The 27,309-nt window shown below is 36.9% G+C and overlaps 1 protein-coding gene across 14 annotated transcripts in view; it reads right to left on the bottom strand.

The window, feature by feature from the left end:
• Window positions 1–27,309, bottom strand: part of Mycbp2 (MYC binding protein 2) — a 242,592-nt gene that overhangs the window by 198,745 nt on the left and 16,538 nt on the right. For all 14 annotated transcript variants that reach the window (XM_070002776.1, XM_070002777.1, XM_070002783.1 and 11 more), the window contains exons 2-4: window positions 7,826–7,901; window positions 3,794–4,009; window positions 1,376–1,529 (exon numbers count right to left, since the gene is read on the bottom strand). In XM_070002776.1, the coding sequence (XP_069858877.1) occupies window positions 1,376–1,529; window positions 3,794–4,009; window positions 7,826–7,901 (446 nt within the window). The remainder of the gene's footprint in view (window positions 1–1,375; window positions 1,530–3,793; window positions 4,010–7,825; window positions 7,902–27,309) is intronic.

The raw sequence follows: 27,309 nt of genomic DNA, 5'->3' as shown, positions 1-27,309 counted from the left end.
TGACCACATGCAACTTCTAATGAATGAAATGGACCCTAGATTACTTAGACAGATGCTAGTGTTTGAGAACCAGGGCACAAACACTTCAGAGAATTCTCTTATAATACCAATACCACCTAGAAATGTCTCTCCTCTTTGGAGGTCCAGGGTTAGCATCAGAGAGAAGCAACTAGCCAATTAAAAGTCATCGTTCCAACTATACTTCTATTCCTTTGTACTTTGGAAGTAAAAGATCCAATCTTCCCATTTTATAGCATTAGGTGTTAGTTACAGGACCCTGGCAAGCACCCATAAAACAAATATACTTCAGGTTAACCTTTCATTTCAGGTTTTATTTCCTTTGCTGGGCAGAAACTTTTTAATTTGTTCCAATCCGACTTGTCTCTGTATTGTTTCCTAAGCTATTGGCATATTATTCACAAAGTCCAACATTTTTATTTAATGGGAATGGCCATTAAGTCAAAAACAGATTTCTCTATTATGAAAAGATTTTTATTTATGATGAATACAAAAGAAATATTCTCTTTAGAAACTGTACTACTTTAGATTGTAGCATTTATTCTCCTTTTCCTTCCTTTTTAAAAAACTTGGAATAAAAAGAGAAAAATCAGTATATGCTACTCTAACCAAAAGTTTGGAGATTTTTTTTTTAATTCCAAGGATATTATGTTTTATTTTTTCCTATCATAACAATAATCAAGAAATATTTATATATTCATTATATATATATATATATATATATATATATATATATATATATATATATATAAACTGTGGGGGAAGGAGGCAGGAGCAGTACTGGGGTCTAAACTGGGTTCCTCATGCTTGCTAGGTAAATACAATTTGAGGCATGGCCACAGTCCTTTTTAGCTGTAATTGATTTTTCTGATAAGGTCTCATGCTTTTGTGCTGGCCTGCCTAAAGTCATAATCTTTCCCAGTAGCCTGGATTATAGGCATGTACCATTATGCCCAGTTTTGTTTTATTAGATACAGTTTTGCTAAAACTTTTTCCCAAGCTGACACTGAACTTAAATCCTAGCTCAACCTTCCATCCATAAGTAGCTAGGATTATACTCATACACCACCACACACAAAATAAATCCTAACACTTAAACAAAAACTCCAGTAAAACTAGCAAAATGAGAAAAAAAACAAAACTGACATTCCTACAATTTCAGTACCCAATCAAAGGCTTCACTAGAGAGAAGTGCTTCAAAGGCAATTCACTTTTTTTTTCCATTGTTACACCCTCTTTTATTTTTCCCCTACCATCCCTTTCCTCCCCCCAACACCCCCCCCCAACCTCCCCATACACACACACACAAAATTGTAAAGTTCTGTTTAAATGCTTCCTTCTATGAATCAGCTCTTACCTAGGACCTCAGGTGGCTCTGACTGGAGGCCTTCAGGCTGCTGACCTTGAAGCACATTCAAGAGGGCTTGGAGACTCCTCAGACAAAGGGATGGATGAGAAAATCGTGTCTCCTTGATCAACTCGAAAACTTCACAAAGTCCAACCTCAATAATCTAAGATTAAAAAAGAAAAGTTACACCTTATAATGTGTATAAACATGACACTTTCCAGATAGTCTAACTGGTACAAATAATAGATCACTACAATATCTAAAAGGCAAGTAAAGACAACACATTTAAGAGAAGTGTTTAAAGTGAAGATTTTTGAAAACTCATTTAGCTACAAAGGCTAAGAACTAGTAACACTGTTTGAAAATTAGTTTAGTATAAGGAAACCATAATAAGACATCATGAAAATAGCTTGTCATAGTTAATAAAAGAGTAGATCCAATTACTCAGAATAAAACAATTATTTTAATTTATGAAACTGATTTGGTTTTGTGCAAGTAAACTCAGTACTCTGTTTTGTGAAGTTATGTCAAATGCCACTTATAAAGACAATGTACCAGAATAGAAAAAATAATAATTAAAAGTAGCTATAAGCTCAGCCCTTTCTCTAATGGTATAATCACCTATAACTATTTATAGGTCGTAACCCTTACTCTCCAAGATGATCCTGAAAAAAAAGTGAGACTACTTAGCCAAAAGTATTATTGGTATTTTTAGTTAATTATATTTTTCTTATTGGGACCAAGATAAATCTGATTCTATTTAACAAAATTAATAAATCTATAATTAAAAGATTATGAGGGCTGGGAAGGTTGCTCAGTGGTAGAGCGCTTGCCTTGCATGCATGAGGCCCTCAGTTTGATTCCTCAGCACCACATAAGCAGAAAAAGCCAGAAGTGGCACTGTGGCTCAAGTGGTAGAGTGCTAGACTTGAACTAAAGAGCTAAGGGACAGCGCCCAGGCCCAGAACTCAGGTCTCATGACTGGCAAAAAAAAAAGATTATGAAAGCTAGGCACCAGGAGCTCACACCTATAAACCTAGCTACTCAGAAGGCTAGATCTCATTATTACATTTTGAAGCTGCTCTGGTACACAAATCCAAGATACTCTTAGTTCCAATCAATGAGCAAAAAGCTAGAAGTAAAGTGTGGCTAAAGTGGTAAGAGTACCAGCCCTGAGCAAAAGTGCCAAGAAAGAGCAAAAGGACCCAGTACAGGCGCTATATATATGAATAAGTTTTAAAAAAATCAGATTGTGAGAGAAATTACAATAAGCTGGTATAATTACAATAAACTGGTATACTAATAATGTCAACATTTGGAGAAATAGACTTATACGATCTCTTTAAGAAGTAATAAACTATGTGCAATAATTTTTTTTAATTTAAATTAAGACTAGTAGAACTTAAAGTAATTTTTTAAATACCCCCAAAACATCAATCCTATTAGGCAGTATAGTGGAAGAATGTATTCAGATTTTCAAATTAATTCATATAGTACACAAATATCTCCTAAAAAAAAAAAATATATATATATATATTACATTAGACATGAAATATAGCAGTACTTGGTACCCAGAAAACACTGTATTGTTTGTTCCACTATATGTTTCTATAACAAGTTTCTATAATGTGCCTTGATAATAAGGAGCGATAACAAAATGGTGTAGAAGTCAGATTTGATTGGTTCACGTTGATTTTTTTTGCTTTCATTATTTTTCAGACAAGGGCTTGCATTTTTTTACTAGGGCCAGCTTCAGACTGCAATAACCTGAGGTGAAAGGCATGGACCACAGTGCCCAGCATATTGGTTAAGATAGAATCTCGCTAACTTTTTGCACAAGCTGGCCTCAAACTGCAATATTCCCAATTTCTGTCACTACAGCAGCTAGGATTATAGGTATAGATAGCCACCACACTCAGCCCCTGTTTTTCCTGTAGGTCAAACAAGCTAAAATAACAGGAGTGAAATTATAAGCTCTCTGCTTCACTGATATTCAGCCAAAAACTGTCCATCTTGTAGTAGGGTACACTGTCAGCTTCTAGGGCACTTGGTCTTGTGGCAGTTTGCACTTCCTCTTGTATCCACCTTACTGGCAGCTCCCAACCCAAGCTCCACCTTCATCTGCCATAGCTCACTGGATCCATGCCAGTGCTTCACATGTGTGTCCACTCTAACAGATTCCAGCCCACTCACCTCCCTGCCTGGGCTTCCCAAGTACTCCCCACTGTGTCACCAATTATTTCCTTCTTTGGTGTTCTAGTTACAAAGCAAGGTTTCTTACTCTGCCCAAAATATATCTATTTTTAATCCATAAACCACATTATTTTCAATGCTCCAGACTATAAAAAATAAAGTATTTTAACAATGCAATATATATTACAGCAGAACACCTTCAGTTATTCATTGAAATAGAATTTAGTGTCTCACCTTTGGGAGCTTGATAGGAGGCTCTTTGGACTCTTCCTCTTCATCACTATCTGATTCTCCACTCTGCACAGAGGTCTTTGATGCAGCTGCCAATGATATTTCCTTTTTCTGCCACTCCAGAACACAGTGGCGCACATTACAGTAGATATTAAAAGCAGAAGGGTTGCTATGTAGCTTGATATCCGGTATGATTACTGTATTCTCCAAGTTTTCAGACTAAAATACAAAAGCAAATATTTCAATTTCACCTTCTTTTCCCAATATCATTAATTTCCATTTAATAAAAAGATAAAGAATAGATAGGTGATCCTGAGTAACAGAGCTATAACCAACCTAACAAAGGCTCAGGTAAAGAACAGAAATATCTTTTTACCTCCAAGATAGGAAGAGAGCTAACAAAGCCTAACCGCTGACATCACAAATAAAAGGTATTAATCCGAGGCCTGGTCCCTTTTTCTGACAATACTGGGGTTTGAACTCAAAGACTTGTGCTTACTAGGCAGATGTTCTAACACTTGAACTACACCTTCGACTTTTTTGCTTTCATTGTTTTTCAGGTGCTGTCTCCTGTATTTTTTCCCAGGGCTAACCTTGGACTTCCATCCTCCTACCTACTGTTCTTCTGTGCAGCTGGCATCACAAGCACAGATGGCCACACTCAGTTTAGATTGAGATGAAGTCTTGCTACTCTTTGCTTTCCTGGTCTCAAACCATGATCCTCCTGATGGCTGCCTCCTGAGTGAGATTATAGCAGTGAACCACCATATACGCCTAAATGGCACTATTTTCAAATAATCTTGAAAATGAGGGTAAATTAAAAATAAGCTGAAAATACTGAGCCATGGCAAGACGTCACCATTTTACTTGTTATATATTCCTCATAAGCATGAATTATTACTTATTGATTTATATATCCTAAACACCTATAATGATAACTACACACAGAATTTAAGTAATGTCTGGAGAATAAATTGAAGAATTTTTATGTATGTGTGCCAGTACTGGGGCTTGAACTTAGGACCTTGTGCTCTTGCTTGGCTTTTTCACTCAAGCCTGGTGCTCTACCACTTGAGCCACACTTACACTTCCAACTTTTTGATGGCTAACCAGAGATAATAATCTCATGGTTTTTCTAGCTGGGCTGGTTCAAACCCTGATCCTCAGATATCAGCCTTCTAAGTATCTAGGATTTATAGGTATGAGCCACTACCACCTTCTTTTTTTTTTTATTATTTCCAATCCTGGAGCCTCTTTGTGCTCAAGGCTAACACTCTACCACTTGACCCACAGCGTCATTCTAGGCTTTCTGAGTAGTTTATTGGAGATAAGAGTCTCATGGGGACTTTTCTGCCCAGGCTGGCTTTGAACCACGACCCTCATAGCTCAGCCTCCAGAGTAGCTAGGATTGCAGGTGTGAGCCACCTTTTTTTTCTTATCATTTATTTGAGTCTTCTTTTTAGGAGGAGCTTATGCTAAGAGTGATATAAATAAATTCACTCATAGACAGATGACTAGAGAGGTAGGAAGGAAATAACTTTAAGTACTAAGGGCACTAGGTTAGAGCTGAATTGAAGGAGACAAAGTACCTTGACTCCCTATCTCTCCCTGAGTATCATATATACTTCAGAATAATTATCCGAAAAAAACTTTAAATGAACTTAAAAAGATTTTCAAAATTCCTGTACTCTGACTTTGCATATAATACCAAAAGTAGAAGAGGAGCAGAATTCCATTATATATGTGTACCACATTTTCTTGATCCACTCATCTACTGAGAGGCATCTGGGTTGGTTCCATATCTTAGCTATGGTGCACAATGCTACAATAAACATAGTTGTGCTAGTAGCTTTAGTATGATCTTGTTTGTGATCATTTGGGTAAATGCCCAAAAGTGGGATTGCTGGGTCATAGGGGAGTGTAGTCTTCTGAGGAAACTCCATACTGCTTTCCAGAGTGGCTGAACAAGTTTACACTCCCACCAACAATGCAGTAGCATTGGTTCCTTTTTGGCCGCATCCCCTCCAGCATCTGTTATTTTAGATTTCTTGATTAAAGCCATTCTAATTGGGGTGAGGGGGATAACAACAAAGAAGGGAAGGGGTAATAATGTTTGACAATGTACTCATGCCTTACTCATGTAAGTGTAACCCCTCTGTACAACATCTTAACAATAAAATTTTTTAAAAAATGTTAGTAGTGAGGGGGGATTGGGAGGGGAAAAACTGGAAGAAAATGGAGGGAGGAGTGACACCACTAAAAAGAAATATATTCATTACTTGACATATATAACTGTAACCAATCTGCATATCACCTTTACTATAAAAACAGATAAATATAAAAAAGTGGGGTAGAAATTGGGGACCTGAATGGCAACGTATTTGCTAGAAGTGTTTTGGATAATAAGGAAGCTCTCTACTTCCTCTTCTATTTCAAAATCACAAATAAGAAGAGGATATAGTGAACACCTATTATTTTCTACCTTCCCAAAAATACTTTCTTTGGCATAGGTACCCTCCTCCACTCCATGTAGCCTACTTATCACTGGGTAACAAACATAACTTAGTCTAACCAAAGTTACTCAACTCACTAGCTGATGTGGACAGCACAAGATAAAGAAACACATTAGACTTTTTTTTTTTTTTTGGTCGATTGTGGGTCTTGAATTCTGGGACTGGGCACTGTCCCTGTGCTCTTCAGCTCAAGGCGAGTGTTCTACTACTTGAGCCACAGTGCCATTTCCAATTTTCTAGTGGTTTATTGGAGATAAGAGTCTCACAGACTTTTCTGCCCAGGCTAGCTTTGAACCATGATCCTCAGATCTCAGCCTCTTGAGTAGCTAGAATTACAAGCATGAGCCACTGGCACCCAGCTAGACATTTTTTAATACCTGCATCTATCTATTTCAATGGTAAGTCACCAAATAAACTCCATCCTTGTCTCATTCTTATTTAATTTTACTTTGTGTTTACTACTTTGAAGTAACTTTCACAATAGCAAGAACACTATTAGCAAACAGAATATAGACACTCTGCTAAGTTTCTGTTTCTCTAACCCAAAGTGAAGTTGCTCAGAAACCAGAGTTAAAACTCTTCTCCCTTTGTCTAGGTTCTTGGTAATGCTGCTTAACAAAAAGGATTCTTTTCTAGAAAGTGAACCCTGGTTACTGTAAATGTTTAATTAAAATTACATGGACTTTATAGACAAACTTTCTATGTTAGATTGAAAAAAAGATTCTTAATGCCTAAAGCATTTGCAATTCAAATATTCTATATAGTTTTTCTTTTGTATAGCTAGCTACCAAAAGTCAACAAGACCTCAGAACAAGCAGGGCTCTACTACCACCCAGCTATGACTAAAACCTCACTATTCGTGTCACCCCAGCTACATAGGAGATTGAGGTCAGGAAGACCATGGCTCCAGGACAGCCCAAGGCAAAAAGTTCACAAAACTCCATCTCAACAGAATTGCCATGGTGGGTAGAGGCTGTTATCCCAGCTACAATGGGAAGTGTGAAATAAATTGACCAGTACACTTGTAAAAAGCAAGAACCTATCTCAAAACAAGCAATGCAAAAAAAGGGCCGGAGGTTTGGCTCAGTGGTAGAGCACCAGCCTAACAAGCGTGAGGCCCTGAGTTCAAACTTCTGCATCATTCTTTAAAAAGCTCAGGACAATACAGAATATCCTAATTCATTAAGAGAGCCACATAAAAAAACCCAAATCCCAATCCCAATTCACAAACTAATTTCACTGTTTTTAGAACATGTAGTCAGAGTAGAAAAAGAAAAAGTAATGGATATATTCCCCCAAAGGAAAGAACAAAGATAAAGAAATAATTTTCAACACCCAAATATCAACTTCTAGAATACTATTCAAGAAGCATCCCAAATTAAAGATTAAACTAAAAACAGGATCAGACAATAATAAACTTTTAAAAATACACTTCTATACACAGAAACAGAATGGTTTCATGATATCCATTAGCAAATCCCTATGTGAAAATATTTTTTCTGTAAATTACCAATAGTTTTACCTTGCTTCTTGTCTTCACTTTTGATTTACTCTTCTGTTTTCTTTTCAACTTTTTCTTATTTAAAATTTTCTTATTCCTAAAATTTTTTAAATGGAAAAAATTAAGAATGTCCATATTAGTAGATACAAAGCTACTAAAAATAAATATTTCCAAAACAAAAGTATTTCTCTTACAAAGTTATGAAAACAATGTACTCTATCTCTCTATATATATATATGCATGTAAGATACAAATAAAGGAACCTATTTAAGAAGATACTATGAGACAGCTAGAAAATATGTATTAAATAATAATTATTAAAATTTGAATTCTAAAGAATTCCTATAAAAGTAAAACAAAAGTATTAAATTTAAAAAATTTAAACTCTACTCAAAAATGGGAGCCACTTAATAAATACTAATCAGGTTTCCTTCAGAGGGAGACTTATTTTACTATAAGGAAAGATTACAATAAGGAAAATCTTGAATTCATACATCTTAATTATTCAGCAACTAGGTTTATAGTACCTCAGCATCCTAAGTCTAAATTAATCTAAAAGAAAAGATAATCCTCTGAATAACTTCAAAAGATACTATATAGGGCTGGGAAGGTGGTAGAGTGTTTGCCTTGCATGCATGAGGGTTCAATTCCTCAGCACCACATAAGCAGAAAAGGCCAGATGTGGCACTGTGGCTCAAGTGGTAGAGCACTAGCCTTGAGCTGAAGGGCTGAAGGACAGCACCCAGGCCCAGAGTTCAAGCTCCACGACCAACAAAAAAAAAAAAAAAAGGATATTATACATATTATTTTTATATACAAAATATTATATATACCTATACATATAGTATGTGTATGTATATATTATTTCCATACTATATAGCTTATATATTTATATACATAATGAACAAATATATTTATATAATATATACAGCATATTAATAATATATACAATGTTATATTATACAATATTACATATGTACAATACATTGTTATATACTGTATATTATACTGTACTTAGGTATATCTAATATATATACAATATATTACTGTACCACATATACTTATCAAGAACAAAACATATATAAGTACATATACACACACAGAGTAAGAATTATAATGGAAGAAACAAGTGGCAAGGCAAACATTTTATCTTCATTTCACTTGAACAGAAAATCTAAGTTTCATGGTCTAGCAAGATGACGCTATTGCTTTAATAAAGACTAAAGCAGAGATGGAGGAGGAGGAAGAAATAATGATAATCATGATGATAGAGAAGAAAACTAGAAAGATGACAAGGGCAGCAACAATGGTGATGATTCTAGCCACTAAGGAAGTCTTTAAGAACCAGTAACTAATTTGGTACAAACAGTAACAAGAAAAGTTTCAAATCTGGGAATTTGGAAGCAGGAAAGCTAGTCCCAAAAACAGGGAAACAAGCAGAAGAATCAATTTGCAAAGCAGAAAGACAGGTTCTATGTTAAAAAGAAATTGAGTTCAAAATATTAAAATGTCAGTAAGACAGACGTGATCAACCTTCATAAAAAGATTTTGTCCTTGATTAATCCTTAGGCTTCCCTCCTCAAATCACAATCACCACAAAATCTTAGCTATTTATCTCCCAAACAGTTCTGAATTCTGTTCACAGTATCTCTACTGCAGCTGCACTAGTAAGTTACATTCATGTCTTGCTTGGACTACTGCCAAGGCTTCTTAACTGGCTTCTACTCATCTGCATTACTTCCACTGCCATCTATTCTTCACACAAGAATCCAGACCACTTTCTGAAAACACCAGGTCACTTTTTAAAAACAGTATCTTCTGAATTCTCCTAAAGTCTAAACACCATGATATGTGTGATTTAAAAGATCCTCACACCTGTAATCCTAGCTATTCAGGAGGATGAGATCTAAGGATGGCAGTTTGAAGCCAGCCAGGAAAGAAAGTCTGTGAGACTCTTATAGCCACTGAAATCCTCCCACCGCCCCCTTATCCCCTCCCCCAAAAAAAAGCCCGGAGTAGAGCTGGGGTTGAAGTGGTAGGGTCCTAGCCTTGAGCAAAGGAAGCTCAGGGACAGCACCAGGCCCTGAGTTCAAGCCAACACATATACACACACACCCCTAAAAAAAATCGTCTTCCAATGTGTGACATCAACCCACCTCTTCTGCTGCTATCCAGGTTATCACTACCTGGCTCATTGTCTTTGAGCCACAAGGGCATATTCCTTTAGTAGTCTGAGCTCTTGGTGGCTTTAACTAAAGCTTCCCCTCTGCCATAAATGCTCTCCATCCTCTCCTATTACCTGCTGTTTATCATTCTCTCCTATTACCTACTGTTTATCCCAATCACTTCTTCAAGAAAGCCACCCAGCCTCCAAGACTGGGGAAAATGTTCTCAATGCATACTCTCAATGCATCTTATACTTTTGTCTCATAATTTGCTTAATACTCTTTGTTTCATACCCTATAGATGCAAAGGAGAAATATAATAGGAATCATGTATCTACAAGATATCCCCCAGGATAGGATGAAGCAAAAGTAAAGAAAAAGTGGTGTTAAACCTGAATAAATAAACCTGTTTAGACAATCCATTTAACCATAAGCTTCGATGTGGCAATTACTTCACTATAATTATTCCAAAAATTAGACTCCACCAGTTCTTGAATATAGGCCATCATAAAAATCAGCTTTCCCCAAATTATTAGTTTCACTGTGTTTCGTTGATTTGGTCTGTTTTTTTGTTGTTGTTGTTGTTGTTTTGTCAGTCGTGGGGCTTGAACTTTGGGTTTGGGCGCTGTCCCTCAGCTCTTCAGCTCAAGGCGAGCACTCTACCTCTTGGCCACAGCGCCACTTCCGGTTTTCTAGTGGTTTATTGCAGAGAAGAGTCTCACGGACTTTGCTGCCCGGGCTAGCTTTGAAACGTGATCCTCAGATCTCAGCCTCCTGAATAGCTAGGATTGCAGGAGTGAGCCACAGGCGCCTGCTGATTATGGTCTCTTTTAGGGGTGGAGAGTTACCAAAAAGATCCACTAATAGTTGGGGAAATCATATGATGAAAACTTGGAATGAACATTAGAAAATGAAAATATTATTTGCTAGTATTATAATATCTATTTGACTATATTTCAAAGCTAATAAATTTTTCATGATCTGAGAAGGAATAGATATAAAACTCTAGAAACCAGTCCTACACAATAACAATTCACCTTGGTATTTCTGATGATTTAGGACTTTAAATTCTAAATCAATAAAGGCTTAATGAAGAATGCTTGGAAGTGGTCCTGCAAGACTTTTAGTCTTCTCACAAAAAGAACCTTCATACCCATGAGATTGAAAGAAATATAGTTTAAAACAAAAGGTAAGATGCTATTAAAATGGTCATTTTTTTCATAAATGTTTTGTGCCAGTTCTGGGACTTGAACTCAGGGCCTGGGCACTGTCCTTGATCTTTTGTGCTCAAAGCTAGTGGTTTATTTTATGAGCCACAGTTCCATTTCTGGCTTTTGGGTGATTAACTAGAGATAAGAGTCTCATGGATTTTCCTGTCTGGGGTGGCTTAGAACCATGATCCTTAGTTCTCAGCCTCTCAAGTAGTAAGGAGTACTGGCATCAGCCACCAGCACTGAGCTTAAAAGGCCTAAAACCATAGCTGTAATCATAGCTACACATGAGGCTGAGATCTGAGGATCATAGTTCAAAGCCAGTCCCAACAGTTAAGTCTATGAGACTTTTTTCTCCAATTAACCACCAAAATGCCAAAAGTAGTACAATGCTAGCCTTGAGAGAGACAGAGAAAGTGCTCCAGAGCAGCGCCCATGCCCTTAGTTCAAGCCCCAGGACAGCACCAAAAACAAAAAACAAAAAAGAAAAATGTTCTCAATAGTCAACACTACTTAGGAAAAAAAATATTGTATTCCTTTAATATGACGTAGATTATTAAAAAATTCTCTATGGGCTCATTACTAAGTCTGTTTTATAGCAAAACAAAAATAAAAATTTAACTTCAAATCTGTTTCTTCATTTGTCAATTTAACAGATGAAAAGAGATGAGATTTCTAAGGATCATTCTAACTCTAAAATGCTAGGATTTTGATAAATTCAAATATATAGAACTTGTGGGATAAAAGGTTTCAATCCTTTAGTCAATTTTACTTAGTAGTAAAAACTAAAAAATATCTAAGTCTATAGTCTTAAGCAAGATCAGGCAAAATTTTTCTAGGAAGGGATGAAAAGTAAATATTTTACTGTTTGTGACCATAAGATGTCTGTGGCAGCTAGTCAACAACGTAAGCATGGACACTGCTGCAAGACAGCACATACACAGATGAGAGGCTAATACAGTAACACTTCCTAAAGATCGAAATTAGCATTTCATGTATTATGTCACTAAGTATTTCTTTTCTACTTTTAGTATAGAAAGACCTAGTACACTGTTACTAACAAAAAACTTACTTATTTTCATTATTTTGGGGGGGGGGGGGTCCGGTCATGGGGCCTGAACTCTGGGCTTGGGCGCTGTCCCTCAGCTCTTCAGCTCAAGGCTAGCGCTCTACTACTTGAGCCACAGCACCACCTCTGGCTTTTTTCTTTTTGCTTATATGGTGCTGAGGAATCAAACCCAGGGCCTCAGGCATGCAAGGCAAGCGCTCTACCACTGAGCCACCTTCCCAGCCCTTATTTTCATTATTTTATTTACTATTTTTACTAGGTATTTATTAATTACTTAAAAATGTAAGTATGTAAATGTAAATGTATAAAAAGCAGTTATTAGCTTATAGGGCATATAAAAATAGAAAATGAGCTGATTTCGTACATGGGCTACAGACCCTTTGGTCTGCAGTAAATTTTTATAACATATCAGAAAAGTTCATATGAGAAACTATTCAAAATATCACTATACTTATATAAAAGCAAGACACGCTCTTCAAATTGCCTTTTGTTTTTGTATTGATAAACTCCTAATCCACTTTCTCTACATTAAGAAACTAGATATAATCAAGTCTCTGTTCCACCTTCAAAGGCCAGACTAACCAGGAGAAATGCAGAAGCAATAAGAACTAGATAAACTAAAGATCAGATGCAGAAGAGCATGGACAAAGTGAACTGAGACCCTTGTCACTTTTTTCCCATGGAAGTATTTGAAGTTTGGGGATGAATAAAAATTGAGCTTGATTTAGGCTGTGGAATTCTACTAAGGCCAACAAAAAAGGCTGGTAGTTGTGTAGATGTCTGCATGATCCAGAAAGATAGACTTGAACCTAGAAAAGCCTAGATATATGGTCATTTTTACCAATAGTCTATTTCCAAGACATGAAGCACTGAAAAAGGACAGAAATCCTGAGCCAAAAAAATAGAAGAGTAAATTTCCCACTGTATCCTAATGTTGAGAAAAGAGAATCCCAGCAGAGAGATGGGTTCACTTAATCCTACTGGATGGAGAGAATCAACACCTTGTGTTATTTATACAACAGCAAAAGACAAACCCTTCTGAAAAATAAATCTGAAAGAAAAACTTTTTTCTGTATTAGTCTGGTTTCAGACCACAAAATAAACATATTAAGAGAAGCTAAATAAAGTTAGGAGGAGTCACAGATAACCTGGGACATTAAAGTTAGTTCACAAAAATAAGGAAATGGGTCAGGAAGAAAGATCTTGAAACAGACACAGAGTTTAACTAAATAATAGAAAATTTCCAAATAATCATAAAAAGGGAAAAATCTATGTAATCCTAGCGACTCAGGAGGCTGAGATCTGAGGATTGTGGTTCAAAGCCAGCCAGGACAGGAAACTCCGTGAGACTCTTATCTCCAATAAACCACTCAGAAAACTGGAAGTTGGTGCTGTGGCTCAAGTGGTAGAGCCCTTGCTTTGAGCTGAAAAGCTGAGGGACAGAGCCCAGGCCCAACACTGACCAAAACAAAAAAAGGAAAAATCTATAAAAGCAAATATTAGGAAACTGAAAAATAAACACAGTAATCACCCCTATCCATGGGGTATGCCAGTGAGTGTCGGAAAACTTAAGACAATACCAGTCTACATTTCTTGACAGTCACTGTGATAATATAGACAGCTATTAAGTAACTGAAAAGAAGGGCAAATTTACAATGTGGCTATGCTAAACAAAGAGATATTTCACTTCCCAGGCAGGATGAAGCTGGACAATGTGAGACTTCATTATGCTACTCAGAACGACACAGATTTAATTTTTATTTATTTACTTATTTACTGCCAGTCCTGGGGCTTGAACTCAGGGACTGGACACTGTCCCTGAGCTCCCTTTGCTCAAAGCTAGCACTTGATTACTTGAGCTACAGTGCCACTTCTGGCTTTTTTTGTTTATGTGGTACTGAGGAATTGAACCCAAGGCTTCATACATGCTAGACAAGCACTCTACCACTAAGCCACATTCCCAGCCCCCAACATGGATTTTAAAAGCATGCACTGGTTACTTCTGAAATTTTCCTTGTTTTGTTTTTCCTTTTTCTTTTTCTGGTGCTAGGTATCAAACAACCAATCAAAACAACCAAAAAAAACCAAAATACTTTATGATGCAAAAGAGACAAAAAGGCTATAAATTTTTTATAATTCTATTCACAAACTTTTATAATTCTACTTATATGAAATGCATATATAAACAAATCAAGGAGTTGATCAGTATTTTCCAACAGCTGATACAAAGACTGCCAAAAGCTATGGAGTTTGTTTATAGAGTGACAAAAATATTCTAGTTATCACAAAATGAATATATTTTAAAAACCACTGATCTGTATATTGTTTTGTGTTGTTTTTCTTTGGGTCCAGTTGTGGGGCCTGAACTCTGGACCTAGGCTCTGTCCCTCAGCTCTTCACCTCAAGGCTAGCACTCTACCACCTGAGCCATGGCACTACTTCCGGCTTTTTTTTCTGCTTATGTGGTGCTGAGGAATCGAACCCAGGGCCTCATGCATGCAAGTCAAGCACTCTACCACTGAGCCACCTTCCCAGCCCTGATCTGTATATTTTAAGTGTGACTTTTATGGCATATGACCTATTTCGATTAAAAAGTATAAAAAATTGCTGAGGGCTGGTGGCTCATGCCTGTAATCTTAGCTACTCAAGAGACTGAGATCTGAGGATCGAAGCTCATAGCCAACCCAGGCAGGAAAGTCCCTGAGATTCATATCTCCAATTAATGACCAGAAGACCAGAAAACCATAAGTAGCACTGTGACTCAAAGAGACAGAGCACAAGCCTTGAGCAGAAAAGCTCAGAGAAAACACCAGGCCCTGAGTTCAAGACTCGCAACCAACCAAAAAACAGTATAAGGAAAGTAGTCATTTATCTAAAAATAAAATCAGTATCCAGAAATTTTTAAAATAACAAATAAAATACAAAATTTAATCAGCATAATTCAATATAAAATAAAGAAAACAAATGAGCAGAAAAATATTTTTACAACTCAAAAGAATCCCTGATAATACGCTTCAGTAAACTAGAAAAAGATCTTATTTAACCTGATAAAAATTATTTTAAAATTTACTCTGAACATTAATTATATTCAGTGAAGGAAAATTAAATCCTTCTGCTAAATATGGTTTAAAAAAAAAAGAGAAAAGCAAGGATTTATACCACTACATTTCTGTTTAATACCTAAATTGGAGATCCGTAGGTAAAGCAAATAAAACCCATATTTGTTGAAAAGTAAAAAATGAAGCATTATATTTACAGAAAGTACAAAATAATCCACAAATCAAGAAATTATACATGAAATATCAAGTTTTTTAAATACAAAATAATTTTAATTACCCAATCTATAAAACAATAAACTGAAGATTTTCTATCAAAGCCACAGTAAATTGCTAGTAATTAATGTAATGATACTATCATTGTATTCAAGCATCACTACATAAATTAGGGAGAAATAGTAATAGTTGTCTGATTACTAAGTGGGAAACTTTTATTTACTTAATCCAGACTAGTAATTACTAATAAAGAGATCTGAACAATTTAAGTTTATTTGGGGAAGATATAAACAAATCACTCCTCCTTACTTTTAAGTCATCACATGGAGAAAGAGGACTACAAATCTACCTTGGCAATACGCACAGCAGCAGAGAGAGAAAAAAAAATTGAAAAGAGAGTAGAAAAATGAAGGAAGGAGGAAGGGGATAAATCTGAAAGTTTGAGACTCTAGACCATGCCTTATGCAGAATTATACTCTAAGACACAAAACTTAAATACAACAAGGAAACAAAAACCATGAAGCATCTACAAAACAGTCTGGAGAGAACCTGTTCATCCCAGACTTTGGAGAAATGTCTTAAATAAGAGCTAACAAATATACAAATATACAATGTGCTAGGAGTGAGAAGAGCAAAAACATAAAAGATACCCAATCAGACTTCGGATGAATTTTAAGATAGAATATAACATGACTATGCTTACTGAATTTAGGTAAATACAAGACTAGCTTTAAAATGTATATAAAGAATGGAGCTCATCTGAAAAACAAAATCAAACATTTGACAAGAAAAATATGGGCGCTGGTGACTCAGGCATATAATCTTGGCAACTAAGGAGGCTGGGAATCTAAGGATCACAGTTCAAAGCCAGCCCAGGGAGTTTCTCCCATGAGACTCTTATTGCCAAATAACAACCAAAAAGTCAGAAGTAGAGTAAAACACTAGCCTTGTGCAAAAAGGCTCAGAAACAGTGCCCAGGTCCTGAGTTCAAGCCCCACGACTGGTACCAAATAATAAGAATAACAATAATATTAATTAATTAAATCTACAATTTTGAACAAAAAGAAAATTTTTGAAAATACATCCCTAGGACTGGGAAGGTGGCTCAGTGGTAGAGCGCTTGCCTTGCATGCCTGAGGCCCTGGGTTCGATTCCTCAGCACCACATAAGCAAAAAGAAAAAAGCCAGAAGTGGCGCTGTGGCTCAAGTGGTAGAGCGCTAGCCTTGAGCTGAAGAGCTAGGGACAGCGCCCAGGCCCAGAGTTCAGGCCCCACGACCGGACCACCCCCCCCCCAAAAAAAAAGAAAAAGAAAATACATCCCTAGACCTCCTTCAAGTCAGAAAGCTCTTTTTTTTTCTTCTTTCCCTCCAACAACCAGAGGAAACATAAATCAAGATAGACACTTTAACATAGGAGTAATAATAAAAAAAATTTTAGGACTTACTACGTAACACGTATTAAACATCTTACCATCCAGTGATAAAGAGACATTATTCTCATTTTGTTTTACAGATGAGAGAACTAAGGGCCAGAGAGGTTAAAATAGCTTTCCCAAGGTCACAGAGTCTGGTAAATGTCAGAGCCAGGTCATTTGTAAACTTTACTCTTAATGGAGAATAAGAATGAAGATAATTAATAAAGCCTTGGCAGACATCATTTCAAGCTGGGTGAAAGGAAAGCAAATGGAATACATTCATAATGATGTCTCCATTTTTCCGTAAGTAGTTTTATCATCTGCTCTGAAGTTTTTGGAAAGACTGCAGATCAATATATGGCTGACAAACCAGGGAATGGAACTGGTTCTAGACCAAGATTCTGATGATATTCTTCACCCTCAGTAACTATTATTATTTAAGATTATTATAGCCAATTGACAATAAGAATTGTAAATTATTGATGAGAAATGATGTATGCAAAGGAAAAGAGGGAAAGGGACAGGGACAGGGAAAGAAAGAAAAAAGACACTGTAAAAATGACTGAAAAGAAAAAAAATGACTGAAAAGGAATCATCTTTAAGGGTAGAAGCAACATTAAAAAAAAAAAGTTGTTTCTGAAGCCAATGTGGGCAATAGAGGTAGGGACTGTTGAACAGTAATCATCTGCAGGGAAATGTGAAAGATAAAAACTAAAGATGGCTGGGCACTAGTGGCTCACATCTGTAATGCTCACTACTCAAAAGGCTGAGATTTGAGGATCAAGGTTCAAAGCCAGCCCGGGCAGGAAAGTCCATGAGACTTTCATATCAAATTAACCACCAGAAAAGCAGAAATATCACTGTGGCTCAAGTGGTAGAGCTCTCGTCTTGAGCTGAAGAGCTCAGGGACAGTGCGAAGGCCTAGAGTTCAAGTCCCATGACACTCTGATGGGGCAACTAGAGCTTGATTTGACTGAAGAACTGACAGATGGTGCATCCACAATAAACTGAAACCTTTATTAAAGGAAAACTTCTGAATTGCCCTGAACACAGACCAAGGGGACTTATTTTCAGGCACAAAGCCAGAGATGTTTTGTCAAATATATGTAGCTAGGACACTAAAAACATCAGCTACTGCATCTCTAATCAAAAAGATAAATTAATTCTGTCTTTTTATCCCATCTGTCATACTCCTTTCCTTTTAAACATTAAAGTACTCTCCTTCCTTCATCTAGCTTTACTATCCCACCGAAATGTGACTTCTGTAGTGCTTTGAAAAAACAGGAGTGAGTGGGTATTAATTTATTATAATCTCTTAAGCCAACTCTCAAACCCACTTCAGTCGACCTATAAAGTAATATATTCATGAAGAGTCTGTGACCACACTGAAAATAATGTACCTGCAAAGACTGGAAAAATATTAGCAGTACTCTTTTCAAAATACAATCTAGAAGCTGGGAGCCAGGGCTCACGCTAATCCTAACTACTCAGCAGGCTGATATCTAAGGACCATGGTTCAAAGCCAGCTGGGACATAACATATGAGACTCTTATCTCCAATTTACCTCAGAAGTGGAGCTGTGGCTCAAATGTAGAGAGCCAGCCTTGAGCAAAAATGCTAAGGGACATCACCCAGGCTCTGAGGTCAGATCAAACTTAGTACTAAAACTGTCTTACCCCTCCCCACCCCCCCCACACACACAAAAAAAACATCATCTAGAGAAGAAGAACAGGAATTTTTGCTATAAGCCACAGACTAGGAAATGAAATGCAATTAGGTAATACTGGAAATCACAGGGCTGACTAAGCAAAGAAGAAACCTCAGAGAGAATACAAGGAATAAACTTTAAAAAAAAAAACTTTCCTCAGTTCATAGTTATATTTAGGAGATTTCCATGAGGTAGGAATGTAGCTTAATGGTAGAGTGCTTGCCTGGCATGCATGAAGCCCTGGTAGCACATAAACAAAAAAAGCTGGAAGGGACATTGTGGCTCAAGTGGTAGAGTGCTAGCCTTCGGCAAAATGAAGCTCAAGGGCAGTGCCTAGGCCCTGAATTCAAACTCCTAGACTGGCAAAAAAAAAAAAAAGATTATTTCCATTTTTGAGATCTTGTCACCTATTACCCAAATAATTCTTCACTGTTCTCACACCAAAATATCTCTTAAATCCATATTTCATCTATGCTTTTTGGCTTTTCTCAGCCTATTTCACTGAAACTGCTTTACTGACACTATTTTGTTCTGTCCTTTTTTATTTTACTCCTGAATTTACAATTCCAACAACTATCACTACAGACTTGAGGGATCAGCAAATAAAGTTATACAGGAACAAAGTCATCTTCACTTGTGCCATACTGCTTATGATTGCAACCCAACTATAAGAACAGAGCCAAATAGATACAATGCAGGCTGCATGTAAGTCTAAGGTATTTACTGCTTGTTCAAATACATATGTGCCATATATTCCATATTTGGGGAGGGGGAGGAAAAGGGCAGGAGGAAAAGAGGGAAGAGAGGAGGGAAGAGGTTTACTTGAAGACTGAAAACATAAACAAAAGCAGGTTGTAGAAAGAACCAAAACTGGAAAAATAACCCATAGAAGTATGAATTTTCCATTCACTTTTTCTCCTTTGTCTAACAGAGCAACACCTGCTCCTGCATGCTGGAGAATATGAAGGAAATCTTGAAAAGAGAAAGATACAAGTCTTTCCATTTCCTAACAAATGGGGCAATGTCATTCTTTCTGATGGAGGCATAGAATTCAATTGTGTATATATACCACATTTCTTGATCCATTCATCTACTGAGGGGCATCTGGGTTGGATTAAGTGAAGTAAGCCAGGCCCAAAGAAACATAGGTCCCATGGTTTCCCTTATTTGCAGTATCTAGTATATATATGAGTCAAGCAGAAAAGGTCAGATAAGGTGCTGTTAGGAAAATGAACCCTAAGATATGTATTTAAATGTTTTTTTCTTTCTTGCATTTGTTTCTAAAGCATTTATAAGATTATTTCTTTGTTGCTTTGTATGTCCTTCCCCCACAGTATATAACCCCTGCTTTCACTGTATTTGATATCGGTATAATTTGTGGAGGGGAAGGGGAAAAACAAGTCGTTTAAATAAGAATACAGGTGGACCCGTTGCAACAATGAATAGTACAAGTTGTCATGTTGAAAACTTTACAACTTTGGTGTGTGGGGGGGGGGGGAGGATTAGGTGCGGGGTAAGGGAGGCTGGGAAGGGATTGGAAAGGTAAACAAAGGAGGAGGCTACAATGCTTGATAAGAAATGTACTCACTATCTTGCCCATGTAATTGTAACCCCTCTGTACAGTATTTTCACAATAAAAAATAAATAAAAATAAAAAATAAAAAGACATCAATACTAAAAAAAAGAAAAGAAAAGAGAAAGATACAGATATACTAATCCTGCTCATAAACCAAGAAGTCTTGGGTTTACTCTGCTGCTGTACAGTGATGAGTCACCAGCAGAGCAAAGGCTCTGGAACCAAACTTAAGATCTGTTGAACACCACCCACAGAAGGAAATATCAAAATTCTGTCTGAACCTTAATGGGCTAACGGTCTGCTAAAAGAAATAACACAATTAATATTCTTCAAGAAATCATAATAAATCCTACAGATTATAAAACCTAAAATAAAACTGAAGAATCCAACATGTAAAATTTAAAAATTCCTAAGTAAAAAGTCATTCAATAATAAAATGGATATGACAAAAAAAGGTCTGTGAAGTAAAAATGGAACAATAAAAATTACCCACTCGAAGAGCAAAGAAAAAAGAATGACACACAAAGACGCAAAGGAAACTCAACAGTTAAGAGGCCTGTAAGAAAGGTCTCAACTGACAACCTTTACTGTCATTAGACTCTTAGAAGACAGGAAGAAAGAAATTAGGGTATAAATTTTAAAGAAAATCGTAGAGCCAGTGAAAGACCCAAATTTACAGTTTCAAATCATTTAGCATTCACCAAAGACAAATTTAAAGATAATAATGGCTAAATAATCAAATCAAACTTCTGAAAAAAAAATCTTGAAAGCAGCTAAAAAAAATAATAATACATAGAGGGAAGAAATATATATAACCAAAGGTTTCTTGTGAGAAACTATGGAGGTTAAAAAAAAATGTAACTGTGTAAGTAATGTGTATACTCAGAAAGCTATATCCATCTAAAATATCCTTTAGGAATGAAAGAAAAATAAACATATTCTCAAACAAAAAGATATTATCTCAAAAGACTGTTTTACAAGAGATGATACAGTAAGCATTAAGGTGAAAGGAGATTTTTCCATCTTCAAGTGTAAAGGAAGAACCACAGAAAGAATATAAATATAGATAATGAATAATATATAGGTAAATGAAAATATTACTTTTTGCTTAAGCTGTTAACAGCACACTATATATAATAATTATAATTAAGTTTTCAAATATATGACAATTATATCACACAGTCAGTGGGTGAGATCTATATGGTTCCAAAGTTTCTCTTTTCTAAGTGAAGCAGTATACTAACAACCCTAAATTGTGAAGTTAGGAATATATATATTCTTTAATCCTTTGGACATGCAAAGAAATTAATTTAAAAAATAGCAAATAATAATAATAAAGAAAGAAAACGAGATGAACTAAAGCCAGGCATCAGTGGCTTATGTCTATAATCACAGCTGCACAGTTAGCTAGGATTTGCAGATCTTTGTTCAAAGCTAGTCCAGGCATACATATCCAAGAGTCTCTTATCTCCAATTAGCTAGCAAAAAGCTTAGCTACAGTCATGGCTCAAATGACAGAATACCAGCTGTGAGCAAAAATTCCAAATGAAAGCTCAAAGCCGAGTCCAAGCACCAATACTGGTGCAAAAAATAAATAAATAAAATAAAAACTTTTTTAAAAGGCAAGCATAGACAGAATAGATTTTGTTTTTGAAGGTAAGAGACAAACACCCATACATGTTGCACATAGAAGAGAAACTGTAAATATAAAAATGTAGGAAGAATTACTCAAGCTGATTCAAAACTTTGGCAAAGTAGCAAGGTATAAAATTAACCCTCAAAGGGGCTGGGAAGTTGGCTCAGTGGTAGAACACTTGCCTTGCATGCCTGAGGCCCTGGGTTCAATTCCTCAGCACCACATAAGCAAAAAGAAAAAAATCCGGAAGTGGCGTTGTGGCTCAAGTGGTAGGGCACTAGCCTTGAGCTGAAGAGCTGAGGGACAGTGCTCAGGCCCAGAGTTCAGGTCCCACAACCGGACCAAAAAGAAAAAAAATAAAATAACCCTGTATGCCAACAATGAGAAAAGTGTGACTGAAATTAGGACAGCAACTCCATTCGTAATAGCCCCACAAAAAATAAAATACCTAGGAATTAACTTAACCAAAGAAGTGAAGGACCTCTATGATAAAAACTTTAAAAACTTGAAAAAGGAAATCAAAACAGAACTTACAAAGTGGCAAAAACTCCCATGCTCCTGGATTGGAAAGATCAACACTGTGAAAATGGCAATAATTCCCAAGGCTATCTACAAATTCAATGCGATACCTATCAATATTCCAACCTCATTCTTCAAGGAAATATAGAAGAGGCAATCCAAAAATTCATATGGAACAATAAAAGACCCTGAATAGAAAAAAGGATCCTCAAAAGAAAGAACAGTGCTGGAGGAATATCAATACCAAATTTCAAACTCCACCACAAAGCCATAGTAATCAAAACAGCTTGGTACTGGCACAAGAACAGACCTCAGGACCAATGGAATAGAATTGAAAATCCAGAAAGGAACCTACAGACCTATAGCCATCTAATTTTCGATAAGGGAGCTAAAAAAATAGAATGGAAGAAAGACAGCCTCTTTAGTAAATGGTGCTGGCAAAATTGGTTAACTACTTGTAGAAAACTAAAGCTAGATCCTTATATATCACCCTGCACCAGAATCAACTCCAAATGGATCAAAGACCTTGGAGTCAAAGCAGACACTCTGAAAACATTACAGGATGGATTAGGAGAAACCCTAGGTCTCCTTGGCACAAGCCGAAACTTTCTTAATAGAGACCCAGAAACACAACAAATCAAAGAAAGGTTGGACAAATGGGAAATTGCAGAGCTTCTGCAAGGCAAAGGACATAGCTTGCAAGATCAATAGAAAGCCCATGGATTGGGAGAAGATCTTCACTAGCCATTCAACAGACAAGGGTCTCATATCTAAAATATACCTGGAACTTAAAAAATTAAATCCCCCAACAACAAATCTTTAAAGAAACAACTGCCCAATAAATAAGTGGGCTAAAGACTTAAAGAGAAACTTCTCTGAAGAGGAAAGAAGGATGGCCAATAGACACATGAAGAAATGCTCAACCTCTCTAGCCATAAAAGAAATGCAAATCAGGGGCTGGGAAGGTGGCTCAGTGGTAGAGTGCTTGCCTTGCATGCATGAGGCCCTGGGTTCGATTCCTCAGCACCACATAAAAAGAAAAAGCTGGAAGTGGTGCTGTGGCTCAAGTGGTAGAGCACTAGCCTTGAGCTGAAGAGCTGAGGGACAGTGCTCAGGCCCAGGGTTCAGGCACCAAGACTGGCAAAAAAAAAAAAAAAAGAAAGAAAGAAATGCAAATCAAAACAACATTGAGAGCTTGTTTGGAGGTTCTAGCAGGGGAGCACAGCTACTCGTATACCCTTGTCCGAAGACCGGTCCTCCTCTATCGGGGATGGTCGCCCTCTTCGACCGAGCGCGCAGCTTCGGGAGGGACGCACATGGAGCGGTGAGGGAGGAAGGGGACACCCGCCTAGCCAGCCAGATCAGCCGAATCAACCCTGGCGATCAATGGGGTGACAGATGTTGCAGCCAGATCACCCTCATATCCTCCAAACAACATTGAGATACCACCTCACCCCAGTTAGAATGGCTATAATCAAGAACTCTAATAACAACAGATGCTGGAGGGGATGTGGACAGAAGGGAACCTTACTTCATTGCTGGTGGGAATGTAAACTTGTTCAACCACTTTGGAAAGCAGTATGGAGGTTTCTCAAAAGACTCCACATAGAGTTCCCCTATGACTTAGCAATCCCATTTTTGGGCATTTACCCAAATGTTTACAAACAAGACCACACTAAAGCTACCAGCACGACTATGTTTATTGCAGCATTATTTACCATAGCTAAGATATGGAACCAACCCAGATGCCCCTCAGTAGATGAGTGGATCAAGAAAATGTGGTATATATACACAATGGAATTCTATGCCTCCATCAGAAAGAATGACATTGCCCCATTTGTTAGGAAATGGAAAGACTTGGAAAAAATTATAGTAAGTGAAGTAAGCCAGGCCCAAAGAAACATAGGTCCCATGGTTTCCCTTATTTGCAATAACTAGTATATGTCTGAGTCAAGCAGAAAAGGTCAGTTAAGTTGATGTTAGGGAAATGAACCCTAAGATATGTATTCAAATGTTTTTTTTTCTTTCATGAGATTGTTTCTAACACATTTATAAGATTATTTCTTTGTTGCTTTGTATGTCCCTCCCCCACGGTATATCCCCTGCTTTCACTGTATTTGATGTTGTCATAATGTGTGAAGGGGAAGGGGAAAAACAAATCGTTTAAATAGGGATACAGGTGGACCCATTGCAACAATGAGAGGTACAAGTCATTATGTCGAAAAACGAACTTTACAACTTTGGTGGGGGTAGGGGAGGAGGGTTGGGTAGATAGGAAGGGGAAACAAAGGAGGAGGCTACAATGCTTGATAAGAAATGTACCCATGTAATTGTAACCCCTCTGTACAGTATTTTCACAATAAAAAAAATGTAGGGAGATAAAAAATAAATAAGTGGACAGGGAAATTTTTAACATGAAAAAAGTGAGCATAAGAAATCTGAAGTGCCGGGTGCCGGTGGCCCACACCTGTAATCCTCAGAAGGCTGAGATCTGAGGACAATGGTTCAAAGCCAGCCCAGGCAGGAACATCCATGAGACTCTGATCTCCAGTTAACCAGAAGTAGCACTGTGGCTCAAGTGATAGAGCACTAGCCTTGAGCTGAAGAGCTCAGAGACATAGACCAGGCCAAGTTCAGGCCCAACCCCCACCCCCACCCCAAAAAAAAGAAAAGAAAAAAAATCTGGAGAGGCTATTTCAACGTCAGAAAAATAGCTTATTCCTAAGAGTATTGTTGAGCTAAAGAGGGGGTTACAGTTACATGAGCAAGGTAATGAGTCCATTTCCTATTGAGCATTGTTACCCCTTCCTTTGTTTTTCCCCTACCATCACTTCTCTCCCCACCTCAACTCCTCCCTCCCCACTGCAAAGTTGTAAAGTTCATTTACAACATGGTATCTTGTATATATAAAATTTTAATAATAAAATGCATTAGGTATTTTAACTATCATTAATAATTGTTTCTCTCAGGTGTTTTAAAACACTGATATTTATAGAACTCTACATCTAAAAAATACATGTAATACACATTTTTCCCAAGTATGGTATTGTCTTAGGCAAGAAAACCTATCTCAATAAATGTTAAAAGGTCAAAAATCACACAAAGTATGCATTAGAAAGTAGCAATTTGTGTATGTATATATATAGCATATAATCATGTAATTGCTTAAAATTAATTCTAAAAAAATTCATTGATTAAATGTAAAAATGACATAAAAACAAAATATTTGAGCAAAATGGCAAATATACAGCACTGGCAAATATATAGCAATTAAAAATATTTGGAATACAAATAAAATACTGCTAAGATGAAGACTCAAAATTAAATACTTAAGGTCCAAGAAAATCTAAAATCAACGACCTAAAGTTATAGTCAAAGTAGAAAGAAGTAAAATATGGGGCTGGAAAGGTGGCTCAGTGGTAGAGTGCTTGTTTTTTGTTGTTGTTGTTTTGGTTCTTTTTGGGGGGGTCTGGTCATGGGGCCTGAACTCTGGGCCCGGGCGCTGACCCTCAGCTCTTCAGCTCAAGGCTAGCACTCTACCACTTGAGCCATAGCGCCACTTCCGGCTTTTTTCTTTTTGCTTATGTGGTGCTGAGGAATTGAACCCAGAGCCTCACGCATGCAAGGCAAGCGCTCTACCACTGAGCCAACTTCCCAGCTCTAGAGTGCTTATTTTGCATGCAAGAGGACCTGGGTTTCATTCCTCAGTACTACATAAGCAGAAAAAGCCGGAAGTGGCGCTGTGGCTCAAGTGGTGGAGCACTAGCCTTGAGCTGAAGAGCTAAGGGTCAGCTCCCAGGCCCAGAGTTCAGGCCCCACAACCAAAGGAAAGAAGGAAGGAAGGAAGGAAGGATGGTTAAAAACAAATAAAAAGAAAACAAACTAGCAATAGAACTACTAACAAAGTCCAAAGTAAATTCTTTGTACTTAAAAGCAAAATCTGACAAACCTCTGACTAGAATAATCAGGAAAAAAAGCCCAAAAAGATTATTAGAAATAAAGTATGGGACATCACTTATGTATATTAAAAGGTTAATACCACAAATAATTCTATGCTTATAAACTTAATAATCTAGGAGAAATACTCCCATTCCTTGAAAGACAATCTCCCAAAGCTAACACTAATGAAATTGACAACCTGAACTATTGATACTATTTAAAGAAACTGACTCAATAATTAATAACCTTCCAGGGGCCAGGTAGAATTCTTGCGTAGCATGCATGAAGCCCTGGGTTCAATTCCTCAGTACCACATAAACAGAAAAAGCCAAAAGTGACACTGTGGCTCAAGTAGTAGAGTGCTGCCTTGAGCAAAAGAAACTCAGAGACAGTGCCCAGGCCCTGAGTTCAAGCCCCAGGACTGGAAAAATAATCATAATAACTTTCCAAAACAGAAAACCCAAAAAGTTTACTGGTAAATTCAGAAATTTCTTAGGGAATAAATTATACCAATCCCAAATAATCTCTTAAGCAGAAGGAATATTTCTTAATGTTAGAAAGCCCGCATAAACCTAACACTAAAACCTGACATGACATTAAAAGCTACAAACCTGCATCTCTCATAAGCACATATGAGAAAAGTCCTCAAAGTATTATCAAATTACAGACAGGATGAATAAGAATGATGGAAGGGTTGTTGACTAACTAAGAAGCCTGGAACATGTAAATGGCCATGTTAGACTGTAATTCCCATTTGAAGAAAACAATGGATTTTATACCACAAGAAGTAAGGTGAATATGAAAAATAGATATAATCTACCACATCAACATGATCTTACCAGTAGATGTGGAAAAAGCATTTCAAAAAATATCCAACCCCCCTATTTATGATAAAATTCTCAGTAAACTAAAAATCAATGGGCACTTCCTTGATTAAAATAAAATTTACAAAAGCATCTACTGTTGATATTATACTTAGTAGTGCGAAGCTGATG

The sequence above is a fragment of the Dipodomys merriami genome, unplaced genomic scaffold (genome assembly GCF_024711535.1).
Source record: "Dipodomys merriami isolate MVZ:Mamm:240054 unplaced genomic scaffold, mDipMer1.0.p SCAF_6, whole genome shotgun sequence".
NCBI classification, from domain to species: Eukaryota; Metazoa; Chordata; class Mammalia; order Rodentia; family Heteromyidae; genus Dipodomys; species Dipodomys merriami.
The sequence above is the reverse complement of the archived record's forward strand: the minus strand, read 5'-3'. Positions and strand labels throughout refer to the sequence as shown.